The 13,752-nt window shown below is 23.1% G+C and overlaps 2 protein-coding genes across 4 annotated transcripts in view; one reads left to right on the top strand and one right to left on the bottom strand.

The window, feature by feature from the left end:
• Positions 1 to 5,170, top strand: part of LOC102671670 (odorant receptor 22c-like) — a 10,213-nt gene extending 5,043 nt beyond the window's left edge. Inside the window, exons 2-6 of one of the 3 annotated variants that reach the window (XM_031512074.1) lie at positions 16 to 115; positions 206 to 240; positions 3,954 to 4,023; positions 4,183 to 4,338; positions 5,025 to 5,170. In XM_031512074.1, coding sequence (XP_031367934.1) covers positions 16 to 115; positions 206 to 240; positions 3,954 to 4,023; positions 4,183 to 4,338; positions 5,025 to 5,081 — 418 coding nt within the window. In that variant the 3' untranslated portion in view covers positions 5,082 to 5,170. Of the gene's footprint in view, positions 1 to 15; positions 116 to 205; positions 241 to 2,634; positions 3,520 to 3,716; positions 3,817 to 3,918; positions 4,024 to 4,182; positions 4,339 to 5,024 lie in introns of those variants that run through there. The other 2 variants (XM_006619001.2, XM_031512075.1) reach the window with 2 other exon arrangements.
• An 851-nt stretch (positions 5,171 to 6,021) lies between these two features.
• The window catches only part of LOC102672075 (anosmin-1), an 8,621-nt gene continuing 890 nt past the window's right edge, over positions 6,022 to 13,752 (bottom strand). Inside the window, exons 2-8 of the mRNA XM_006619003.2 lie at positions 11,449 to 11,573; positions 9,497 to 9,689; positions 8,250 to 8,579; positions 7,711 to 7,907; positions 7,232 to 7,376; positions 6,913 to 7,130; positions 6,022 to 6,402 (exon numbers count right to left, since the gene is read on the bottom strand). Coding sequence (XP_006619066.1) covers positions 6,160 to 6,402; positions 6,913 to 7,130; positions 7,232 to 7,376; positions 7,711 to 7,907; positions 8,250 to 8,579; positions 9,497 to 9,689; positions 11,449 to 11,573 — 1,451 coding nt within the window. The 3' untranslated portion in view covers positions 6,022 to 6,159. The remainder of the gene's footprint in view (positions 6,403 to 6,912; positions 7,131 to 7,231; positions 7,377 to 7,710; positions 7,908 to 8,249; positions 8,580 to 9,496; positions 9,690 to 11,448; positions 11,574 to 13,752) is intronic.

Genomic DNA, 13,752 nt, shown 5'->3' with positions numbered 1-13,752 from the left:
TTATTATTATTATAGAATGACTGTCATGTTGAAGAAATTACTTTCTCCAAATATTGGAATTCTTTACATAAACTATGTTTTTCGATTCTGCTTTCTGAGTTTTATGCTTGCAACGGTACATCTTCAATTCTTTAATGCAGAATCACGTTTTCTTAACTCGTTTGTTTATTCTTTTATAAAGAAAAAACTGTTTATTTTTTTTCAGAGCTCAGCCATGTATTTTGAAAAATGTTTACTTGTATCGTATACAATTGGTGCATTAATACAATTTTATATATTGTGTTATTGTATTCAGCAGTTACTTGAAGCGGTATGATTTTTTTATAGAAATTGTAATTTGAGAAAAAATTACAATTTAATTTACATAATAATACATTATTATTTTTGTTTAATGAAAATGCAATACATAAATGATGTAAAAAGAAAATAATTAATAATTTAATAATTTAAATAATATAATTTCTTTCAAATTGTTAGAGTACAACTGTAGCAGATGATGTAGTACACGAAAAATGGTATTTTCATGACATAAAGTTTCAACATATAATTCTTATGATAACTTTGACTAACAAATTAAAATGCAAATTATCTAGTTTTCAAAATATCGACTTAACATTACCGTCTTTTATGTCGGTAAGTTTTTATTTTGAGTAATTATTATATCAAAATATACATTTTTTTTTATAAAAAAATATTTATATTAAGAAATCTCAATGAAATGAGATTTTGAAAAAAAAATATATTTTGATTTTAAATTTTCATATAAATTTTTTCTTATTCATATAATAATATAAAGTTTAATCGATTCACTTTGAAACTTTTTGCATATAAATAATTTATTAATTTTAATTATAGATATTATAAATTTTGATTATAGATATTAATAATATTTCCATATTATTTTTTCAGATTTTAAATCAAGCATATTCGGTATGTTTGTTATTTTTGAAAGCAAGACAAAGTTAAATTAAATTGTTATATTAATTGTCAATACATACATGCATATTTTTTATAAAATATGCTTAAAAGTTTATTATGGAATTACTTAAATAAACGAATAAGAATAGATAGAAACCATTTCCAATATAATTTAATAAATTTAAAAATACTAATATTTCTAATATGTATTTTAATTTATAATTTATATTTAAATGTGGATCGATATATACTGAAATAATATTTAATTATTAGAGAATTTAATTTGAAGTGAATAATTTGAAGTGAATTAATAATAGAATATTATTATAATAGAAATAGAATAATAGAAAATTAATATTTTTTATATACATTTAAAAATTACTTTAAGAATAATTTTATGATAACAAGAATAAAACCAATAATCAAATTATGAATAAAAGGATGTCAAAATATAATTGATATATCTAAAATACAACATATTACAACATATTACGACTAAAGAGAATATATCAAGTTATACAGATAATGATTGATGATTATACACATATTGGAACAATTTCAAATTGCACGCGATATGAGATATGTCTGTGTATAATAATGTAGAAGTTGGAAATGTATAAAACAAAATCAACAATAAAAAAAGTATTACGTGATAATTTTTAACGGATCAAATTGTAATAATGATGCTTACCTTTATAAGTTGTGAAACAAATAGCAAAAGAAATTTATTAAAGTTTATATAGAATATTTTTTATCTTTCATTTTCCATTTCTTTTTTGACGACAAGATATCCCTGAAAAATGTATGAAAGTAGATATATTATTATTGTATTTCAAAACGAACACAAATATTATATATTAAATAATATATTATACAATGTTTTCTGATAATTGGATTCCAATCTACAATAACATTAGTGATACTATATACACATAAAAATATATATAACTGATAGAACTGTTTTATGATAAAATGAGAATATTTAGCTGAATAAGCAAATTCTAGAACACTTTATAAAATATAATTGGTTTACACACATTTAAAATTGGTTTAATTCACGTATTTTCTTTCTAGAAACAGATAATATCAAGTTTTGTAGTTCTCTTAATCCCATATTTCTAGAAGAAATAAACTAACACTTCAATCAATAATATAATGACAAAGGTGAAAAGAAACTTCGACTCTTTCATTTCACGTGATTAATTTCTTTATAAATTCATCATTTCAATTTCTACATCAAAAAAAAAAAAAAAAACAAAAAAAAGGAGAAGCTATGAGACATTTTAAGCAACTTGATGATAATTATGTAAATTATATATTGTATATACAAATTCTTTTTCTCACATAAATACGATTAAAGAGAAAGATATTAAGTTGTAATTATACGACTAACGATCGATAATTATATACTGAAAGAATTTTAAATTGCAATCTATATATAGCAATGGTAATAAAAATAAAAAAAAGAATAAACAGATGAAGAATGCAATGACAAGCAACAATTGTATCGAACACTTTGAACACTTTGAATTGATAGAGTACTCGCAAGTTTTTAGTGATATATATATATACATATTCAATACGAATACAATATTAAAAAAAAGGTGCTTATATATCATTTTTAGTGCTACTAAATTCATCATATAATAATTATCCAAAGTTTATTATTACTTGAATTATTTTTAAATTCGAAACTCAAGATTTCTTATGAATCAAATTTATAAAAAGATACATAACAATTTTCCTTACAGAATTTTTCTCGTTTCATTCATCAAAATTATTATTTTTCTATTCATAAAAATTACAAGAAGATTAAGTAAGGGAGGAAATGAATTTTCAAAATTTGAATCGTTTGAACGCCCTCGCAAACATGATTTCGGGAAACTTTTTACCGATGAACAATATAAATGAGAAATTATCCATAGTTTTGAAAATCTATTTCATCATCGCTTGGATAATAGAACTGATATACGTGACTGCCTCTTTTCTCGGACTTTTCAATGTATCGGGGGAAAGAGCGTTAAAGGATGGTACAGTGAACATAGCCATCTCGTTTGAAGTGATCATTTTCAACATATATTTACACAGTCGTAAAAAGTTGTTATATAAATTAATTGGAAAGTTGAATCATCTTCTGATTACAGAAGACGAAATATTTCAAAGCGTGATAATTGATACGGTGAAACCGTTAGAGATGCCTTTAAAAATTTATATAATTGCAAGTGTCGCTTCGCTTATGATATGGATATTATCTCCGTTGATCAAATTGTTTCAAAATAATGAATTTTATTACGAGGATTTTATAATTCCAGCCGTTTTTTCCAAACAACCTTTCTCAAACGATATTTTTATTTGTGGTATTTTTCTTCAATTGCTTGGCGGTGAAGATACGATAATTAGAAAAATTAGTCTAGATATCTATACCATATACTTGTGCCTTTTAATAACGGCTCAATACAAATACCTTAGAATCAAATTTGCGGTCATACTTGAAGAGAAACGTGAAATAACGAAAGATCTTTACAAGAATATTATTTGGCAAAACGATAATGTCAGACGGGAAATGAAGTTGTTGACCCGCCATTTTGAAACTGTAATCGAGTAACTATTCATAGAAGTTTAATTAACAGTAAATCTTATTAATTTTTATTATTTAAATTTCATAATATGAGCAATATTATTTTTTTCAATATATTTAGACATAATTCAATTTTAATTTGTATCGACGATTAATCACATCAAATTTTTAGTTATATATTAATAATAATTTAAATAAAAAAAATTTATAATTATTATAGGACGACTACTATATTGAAAAAATTGATTTCTCCCAATATTGGATTTCTTTACTTAAGCTACGTTTTCCGATTCTGCTTTCTGAGTTTTATGTTTGCAATGGTACATTTTATATTCCAATTTTTTTGTAGTAGAATCATATTTTTTTTTATCGTTTTTATTTATCATTTATTTCATAAAGAGAAAAGCTAATAATTTTTTCAGACTACGGCCAACTATTTTGAAAAATGTTTACTTACATCGTATACAATCGGTGCATTAATACAATTTTATATATTATGTTATTGTATTCAACATTTATTTGAAGCGGTATGATTTATTCAATTATTTGCAAAAACATGATTACATATCAAAGAAAGTAATTTAATTTAATTTAATTTACAATAACAATACAATATTATTTTTTTTAATAAAATATATTTTTTTATAAAATATAAATAATAAAATATAATTCTTTCAAATTATTAGAGTTCATCTGTAGGAGATGATGTGATATATGAAAAATGGTATTCTTACGATGTACGCTTTCAACGTGTAATTCTTATGATAAATTTGGCTAACGAATTAAAATGTAAAATATCCAACTTTCAAAATATTGATTTAACCTTACCATCTTTTATGTCGGTAAGTTTTCAAAGTTATGATTATAATTATATTTAAATATAAATTAATTAATACTATATCATAGAAGATAGACAAAAGTAGTGAAATGAAAAAAAAAAGGAGAAATATCATACAGGATATTTGTGAAGGTAGAATATCTAATGAGAAATTGAGTATATAAAAATATCGTGTAAAAGTTGTTTGGTATGTAGATAAATATAGAATGTTAATATATTCGTGAGATATATCTTTATAGATAGCCTCGATTCTAGAAACTAAAATAAATACAAAAATTGTTATTCAAAAATATCAGTCTTATTTATTATATTATAAGCAATTCAAGTCAAGTTTGTGTTATATAAAGCGAGGCAAAGAAACAAAACGATATAATGCAATGGTATGTCGCAGATAGAGCTGTTTTATTCTATTTGTGTCTTGTTTATAACGAAAATTTCACTTGTTTATAACTTAATAAATAAATTTCATTTTTAGTATCAACTTTTGCGTTTATTTTTGAATCGATCAAAGTGTTCCACGAATATATTAACATCATGTATATTGCATACAGAAAACAGCGAATATAATATATAGAATGTAGTAATGATAGAGATATATTCAAATTAAAATTTTTATTTTGATGTTCTACCTATACCTATAATTATTTCGATTATTAATATTAATAATATAATTGTACGGTTTTTTTTCAGATTCTAAATCAAGCATATTCGGTATGTTTATTATTTTTAAAATCAAGACAAGATTGAATCAAATTATTGTAATATCTAGTATTAATCAATAGTATATATGATACTTATGATTAAAAGTTTCTCATATTATAATATTTTTATTCAATTATAACATGATATTTTATTTAATTATAATTTTATTCTTTTTAAATAATTAAAATTATTTTAATATAGAACATTTTATAAAAAGTAAAGATTGAAATATATGCATATATCATATTCGTCTCATTTTCATCGAATTAAGTTATTGAAAATAAAGAAAATCGTTAAGAAAAAAAGGAAAGAAAAATAAACATTCTATATTTTACAGTATTAAATTATATTTTTGTATTAATTGATATAAACTTATAATATCACAATGAATATCTTTTTTTTTGAAATGTAAATATTTCAAAAGATAAGAACTCATTACAATATAATTAATTAAAATATACATGTATATTTTCTAAAAAACAATTATGATATATGGAATATAAAAATATAATATATGTTTATATGTAATATAATTTTTTATCTACTATTTAAAGAATATAAACTTAAAAATCTAGCTCTTTATTATAATAAAATCACAAAATTATTAAGATATTGTAACATATATAGCATATGATAGAGAAAGAGAATATTGAATAGTATTATATAATGTTTTATTTGGAAAAATAATTTATTAAGCTAATATATTAAAAATTCTGAATATTATAGAGAAAATAATATCAATTTATATCAAAAATTTAAAATTTTGAATATAATTAAACAAGTTAAGAGATTATTATTTTTACAAAGAATATTATATAAATTTTATTATTTATATATATTTGTGATTTTTTTAATAGGATTATTTTATATCTATATATTTTTCCAAATGAACATTGTTTCATATAACAAATGTAACAAAAAAAACAACTGATCACATTCAAAAATATCGATCAATATAGTTAATTTATTATCAACACACGATGATATATTATAGAATAAAAAATCTTGTTTATTATGATGAATTAGCAATATATGATGAATATATGACTTTAAGTATTTAAAAAATTAACTTTTGTTCGTGTAAGATGGCAATCATATACTTTACGACATAAACTATTTATAATCAGAAATAAGTAGCATAGTGTCGTTTTCTTTTTGACAATTTACTATTAGTTTTACATTGCGTCGTTCTACTGTGTGAAAAATTGTTGTCCTTGACTTCTTCTGATTCCCCCAAACAACCGGTAGTGAAAAATTCTATACTGACACCATTTTCGTCGTTACTACTTATCTCGTTGAATATATTTCGTACGTTCACGTTGTATGTGCATTCACTTTGAAGATGTTTTATTTCAAGATGCGATGTCTGTAAGGGATAAAAGTGTATCTGCTTCTCGAAATTCAAAATTATATTAACTAGTAATAATTTAAATGAATTTTATAACTTTAAATTATTTTAATTAATTCGTAATTCATTAATTACAATATAAAGTCGATATTATTAATTACAAAAATTGCAATCTTTTGCAAACCAAAAAAACGACTCCTGTTACCATTAATGGATTATAAATATGAGTACAGTTAAATGTTGATTATTCAAATTTCGATTGTTCGAAGTTTGATTATTCAAATGATTGATCATCTAAACACAAGACAAATATTTAATAATGTTTATGAAACATATCTTGAAATGATATTAAAATATAAACTTATATACACTCTTTTACACGATATAATGATCATCCATATTTAATCGTAATTTTGAAAAAATTTCAAAAGAAAGAAAGAAGCTAAGCTAATTCTGATTTTAGAAATATACAAGACTAGTTAAAAAAAAATAAAGTTTCGACTCATTTCATTAGTATAGATATAGTACCTGGACAACTTTCCACCAAGACTTCTTTCGATGGGATACGAGTTTTTCCTGCGATGTCGAGCAGGATGCCTCCCTCCAGGAGACGTTGTAGGCCTTTACATCGTGGTTCATCGGCCAAACTAAACGTGCCTTGACCTCTCCGCAGTGACAAGTCATTCGCCGTAGATGGAGATCGCCATGGTATCGCTCGCATCTGCGAGATCGTCTCCCCATATCGGCTTCAATGAAAGGGCACTTCTTCGTTTGTTATCCCAATTATTAGGCTCGACAGAAATACCAGTAGCAGATGGAAGAAGATCAGGCTGGAATTTTATCTTACCGTATATCATATAATCGGTGCTATTGAAAACTTTCGAAGCCTTTCGCGAAACTAATCGGCGGCCACCGTACAGCGCGACAGCTTGTACCTGAAGAAAATACTGGCACCTCACCTCCAAATCTTTCAGCTCGTAACAAGTTTTGTCCTGAAATTCGACAAGAGGAGAATCATTTTTCTTTTCAATTTTCGTTCCATTTCTCTCTGTATTCGAAAGATAATTCGACAAAAAATTGCGCCATATTCGATACTTTTCATCGATATATGCGTATTCTACACAGAGAGATAGCACTTTTTATGCATCTATAATTAATCTAAAATTACAAAAATGAGATATCGATAAACGAAATTATGATTTTTAATATTCAAATATTACATTAGATTATTAATTATTAGTGTCTACTTAATGAAATGATTAAATTTAATTTTTAAAATTTAAATTTAAAGTGGATTGTTAATGTAGACATACATGTAAAACTTACTTTGAGAATTGTTTTGTGATAAACAAGAATAGAATCATTAGTGGGGCCATGGACAAGACGGCTCCAGAACACTTTGTAAAACGTAATTGGCACATCTGAGGCTGGTTTAATCCATCTAAGGGTTATACGTAATTTTCCATCTACCAGTCGAGCGTTGGATAAAGTTAAATTTTGTGGTTCTTTTGGATTCCGTGGTTCTAAAAGTAACACGAATTTTCAATAATTTTTTTATAAATCCATCTTTTTTATATCGATCTAAACGAATTAATACTTATTAGAGTTGTAATTGATGTTATTCGTGGAACTTAATTTTTAACATAATGCAAAGGCAAATAAAAATAACAGAACAACGAGATGAATTATTAATTATTTCTTGAAAATTAATCAAAACAGTCTATGGAAATAATCATTTTATGAAATGATCTTAATTTAATTTCATCAGCCAATAGTTAAAATATTTCATATGTTGATTTAATTTAGTGCAGATATTTTGATTACAGATAGTTAGATTTAATATTAGGAATAATATTCTTGCTTACCTCTCGTTTTGAATGGTCTGGATGGTTGAGAATATCCTCGAGAACCATTCCCATTAATAACTGCTACGCGAAATTGATACCAGTGTCCCGTTTTTAATCGTTCTCGTATCGTTACGTGAGATTTCGTTGATATCTGACGAACCATCCAAGAGCTTAATCTAGATTCTATATACCTGGGCCCAAGTAAATGCCGTTCTTCCACTAAATATCTTACATCTTCGTTCTCGACGGAATCATTCGTTCGTTGGGTATTTGAATTTTGCCAAGACAATAGAATCAAATTGTTTTTCTGTTGTCTGATTTGTATATTTTCAGGAATTAGAGGTAAATCTGAAAAAATACAAAAATATGCAAAAGATGAGAATTTGATTTTATAATAATAATAATTTATTAGTTATATAATATAGAAGAGTAAGATTGTTCAAAATTTTTAATATAGTTTATAAATAATATATTCTTCATTTTCATCTTTAAGAATTATTTTTAACAATATTATTAAATTTTATTAATATAGATGAAATATATATATATATTTTTTTTTCAAAGTAGTTATATCAGAAATAAAAACTTAATGTTCCAGGAATAATAACAGGACTAAATATTTAAGTAAATTAATTAATTAATCATTTATTTTGAAATATAATTTATGAAAAATTTTCAATATAAATTTACAAGGAAACATATCTTGACAATCCTGGGAATTATTATCGCGCGTGAATACTTTTTCAAGTGTTCACTTAATGCATGTTTCATATTGATAATATATCATGCCTGTGGCTAAAATTTTTTGTCATATGCATCTCAATTCAGATAAATGAAATGCAACGTTTCGATAGGCCTTACTTAAGCAGTTGAGCCGCGATTTACTCATCACTATTTTAAACTTCATTTATATCTTATTCGTATCTTACATATACAAATCTAACATCTATTCATATTATTAATTGTGTAGATATTTATCGTTAAAATATATGGATATCATTATCATTGCAAAATTTTCATTAATAAACTGTTTCTAAGAGTTAATTAAATAATTATGAATCTTGTAAAAAAATTTGCAATCTTGTAAAATTGCAACAAATACTTCACATTATGTATGTGTACTACTACATACTATAGTATATATATTTATCTTTTATGTTATGTGTATAATTTAATAAATTTGTAAACAAATAAATAACGAGATATAAAAATAAAAAATTGTTGTATCATATCGACAGTGACAAGTAACAAAATCCAATGCATACCAGTTACATTATTCAAACCGATGGGATGCATACACGTGACACCGCAATCATGCCTGCAACATTTTGTTAAATCTGGACAACGAGAGTCATCTACGCAAGCTATTAAACAAACAGCTTCGAAGGGTGTCATGGATGCTTTATCAGGACAGTAACCAGGTTTTGTATAATTGGATTCCAAGCAATTTTCCATACACTAAAACAAAGTAATATATCACAATACAACGGTACAAGTACGTATACAATACATGTACATACACACATACATAAAACAAAACGATACATTCATAATTATATACATATATAATAGTAATATACATATATACACACATACATGTACACATATACTTCAAATATTATAATACATTTAATTATACCGTTTAATATCAACTTTTCAAGTTTTCCAATATTTTTTTTTTTTTTTAAATATTTTATATAAAATATTTATTTTTATTGGAAAAAAATATATTAAGCAATATATGAAGTGGCGATACTTGCCAATAAAATTATAAGAGTAAATTGTGAAACTATCATTTATAAACTATCATTTATTGCTACATTAATATCCCATTAATTTTCGAATAAAGATAAATATTTTTCATGATTATAATTTGCAACAGATTTGTTCGCAGGTTTTAAATATTGAAAAGTGATTTACAACCCAATGGCTTTTCAATTTTATATTAATTTTTATTTGTTTTCAGAGATTGATTGAAAATTAATAGAAATTGAAATTTTGAGAGATTTTAGACTCTCAGAATTCGAAATATAATATATATATATTTGTCTTTTTCTTCTTTTTGAAACAGATATTTAAATATTATTAACAAATTTCCATTTCTAGAATTTTTTTAAATTCTGAAAGTCAATAAAGTAATCATCATTATTTGACATGCATAAATATTTCGACATACTTTAGAAAATGAAAAAATGTTTAATAGGTTTTAACCTAAATAAGAAAAATTATATAGAAGAAAATACTCATCACTAATATCTGACTCTGCTTACAATTCTAGCTCTTAAAACTGTGATGTAAAGTGTAGAATAAATATTGTTAGCTTAGACAGCCCAATTGACAAACTTGACAAACAATTACATAATTTTTAAAAATTAAAAAGAATTAATTTTTAAAAAATGCTAAAAAGATTCAATTTCTCTATTATGAAACATTAAATAAATATAATAACAATTTATTATTGAAATTTCATAATATCCAGTAAAGATTTTGTTTTATGCTTTGATTAATATTTTTTTATTTATGAAAAAGAATATATATATAAGATGAACATATATTAAACAATTTTTTACAAATCTTAATGTAAAAGAAATTAAAAAACCTTCGGATCGTTTAAAAAATTCAATTTCCAAGTTACCATTAAAATATTCATTAAATCAAGTATTTAATCTAAATAAATATCTATTTTTAGTATCATAAAGTTTCTTTGATTTTTACATACAATGTACGATTATTTAGATAAGATTCTAAACATTTGAAATACAATGGCGAGAAATGAGTTTTAAACGTTTGAATTAATTCATGATTATACAACGCTCTATTTATTGTATTAGTTAATCTACTTCAAAAATCAAATGGTTAAGAAATAAAATTAGAAATTAGAGCGTATTTTAATGCTCGTAAATTTTCAAATTTCTATTTTGTTTTCAATTTTCTTCATTTGTAACGAGATTGTTATTCGATCTATATTAAACAAGAAAGTGTTTCAACAAGAAAAGTAAAATTATTCTAGAAATTATTTTTGTTCCAACTTGTTACATAAATTTATCATAAAAATCATTTTCTCGAAATATATCATCATAATAATGAAAAATAAATATAGATATAACGAAAATATAGATACACAGTTTTTTATACATTCGTCAATCTTTCTGTATAATTTCGATATTTGCACGATAAACGATAAAATAAATTAAATAATTATGTAAATTATACTTACTTTATCAGGATAATTACCACCACAATGGACATCGCATCTAGCAATATTGATAGAATCATACTCCTCGATGTATTTGGTCCAAGATGCAAAACATCCTGGTACAAGCAACCACCAAAGCCACCATTCTGCAAAAAATTGACAACAATATTGAATAACATTGTGACTGAAATAAATTGAAATTCCAATGAAACAAAATGCAATGAGCTTACATGGATTAAATTACATGCATTTGCTTTCATGCGAAAGGTTGATACTGATACGAATACTTGGTAAATGTATATAGCATACACTACTGTCCAAAAGTTTGAAAGCAATGAGGAATTTCAAATAATATCATCAAAAGTTATGTATTAATTTATAAAAGATTTTTTATTTCATGCAAAAATGTCATTGTTTCTAAAGATTTTGATAATGTATGTGATGTGTAAATGCAAACAAAATATCACGTAAAACGATTAAAATTTTATAAAAAAGCTTTGTTTTAAAAAATTATTAAAAAATATGATAAAATATTTATAATATAACATAATTTATCAAGTAATGTTCATAAAATAATTTATCAAATAGTAAATATAAAATTGATCGAAAAAATATCTAAATGAAAATAAATGATTATATCAAAATATTTACATTTTAATATATAGATATGTAATAATTTGAATAAACATTTTATAATCAATAATATAAATTATAAATCATATTGATGAAATTCTGATCACGTATGTACATACTTGGTAACAAGACGTCCAACGACATGCGTGATTAATATGTATAAAGTACTTACTAATACTTGTATAAACTGGTATGTGTAGCATTAACGAATACAAGCGATTATGTACAGTAATTAATGGTGAAATCCGAGTTGCTTAAATCGAAATACACATTGTGGCATGTATGGTATGTATACATTCGTTACACTATCACGCAATTTTTTGCAATTAAGACTTTACATTTTTTTCATTTAATTATATTTATTTTTCATTTATAAATTATTCTTTTTTAGAGATTGTTTTTGTAATTTATATAATTTACATCCATATAGATATCTATGCATTTATATTTTAATATGAATTATATACTTTAAAAAATTTATTATCTATTATCAATCCTATTACAAATGTTATTTTATAATAGGAAAAGAAACCAAATATTTTATATTTGTATACCAAAAAAATGTACAATAATTTTATTTTATGACTATATCAAAATTATTCTTTTTTGTCTTTGTTAATATTGTGAATATATTATAAGATAAATTATTTATATATGGTGATTCATTTCAGGAAAAATTAACAAAAAATTTTGTTATATCTTCGAGTTCATTTGCGAAAAATAAGGATATTCAATCATTTAAATTAACTAAAAAAAGTTGGTAAGAAGTAGTTTAAAAAACCGGTTCAATTATTGTGATATAACTTCACTGTACTTCGTGATGCCAAATAATAAAAGATTTAAATACATTTTCGGTATTTCTGGAATATTTTACGTAACTGTTTACGATATTTTTATAATATAACATTTTAAAGAATTTATATTTAAAAAATTTATAATGTTTTATGTATAAAAAAATGATAATGAGATTCGTCATTAGCAATGGACGAAAATTTTTGTTCAACATATATAATGAAATTACATAATATTAAAAAATGAACAAATATAAATACTAAAGTTTGGTAAAATAACATTTTATTAATATTTTTAACATAATTGAAAGAACGATGTTTTATGTAAAAGAACTTTCACATTTTTATATTCATGGTTTTTTTTTTGTTTAATGATAAATATATTTAATTATCCATAAAATGAAATTATTCATAAGATGTTTCATAAAATATATTTCATCAATTTTTTCAAAAGTTAGAAGTTTTGGATAATTTATAAATTTTAAATAATATAAATAGAGAATTAAACGAAAGTAATATTTTGATTCTTCTCCTAAAATTAATTTGACATAACTAATATAAAACTATGTCATATCTATGTCATATAAATCTTGTTATATTTCTCTCAATGTTTTCATGTATAATTAATAATCAAACATATTTTTAAATGATTTTTTTTATATAAATAAAATTATGTTTTATATCTTTTTTTCGATAAAAATTTCAATAATTGTATCAAACAAAAATTAAATAAATAAATATATCTTAATCATTTTTTTCATATATATATTATATATATATACATAATATACATAATATACATATATATATACATAAATTGTTAAAAACTAAAAATTAATTAATCGCGATCTTGAAATAACAATCTTCACCAAAATTTTATCAAAAAAAAAAAAAATATATA

Source organism: Apis dorsata, unplaced genomic scaffold (genome assembly GCF_000469605.1).
Source record: "Apis dorsata unplaced genomic scaffold, Apis dorsata 1.3 scaffold_383, whole genome shotgun sequence".
In the NCBI taxonomy this organism is placed as follows: Eukaryota; Metazoa; Arthropoda; class Insecta; order Hymenoptera; family Apidae; genus Apis; species Apis dorsata.
Note: the sequence above shows the minus strand (reverse complement) of the source record. Positions and strands in the feature narration are given on the sequence as shown.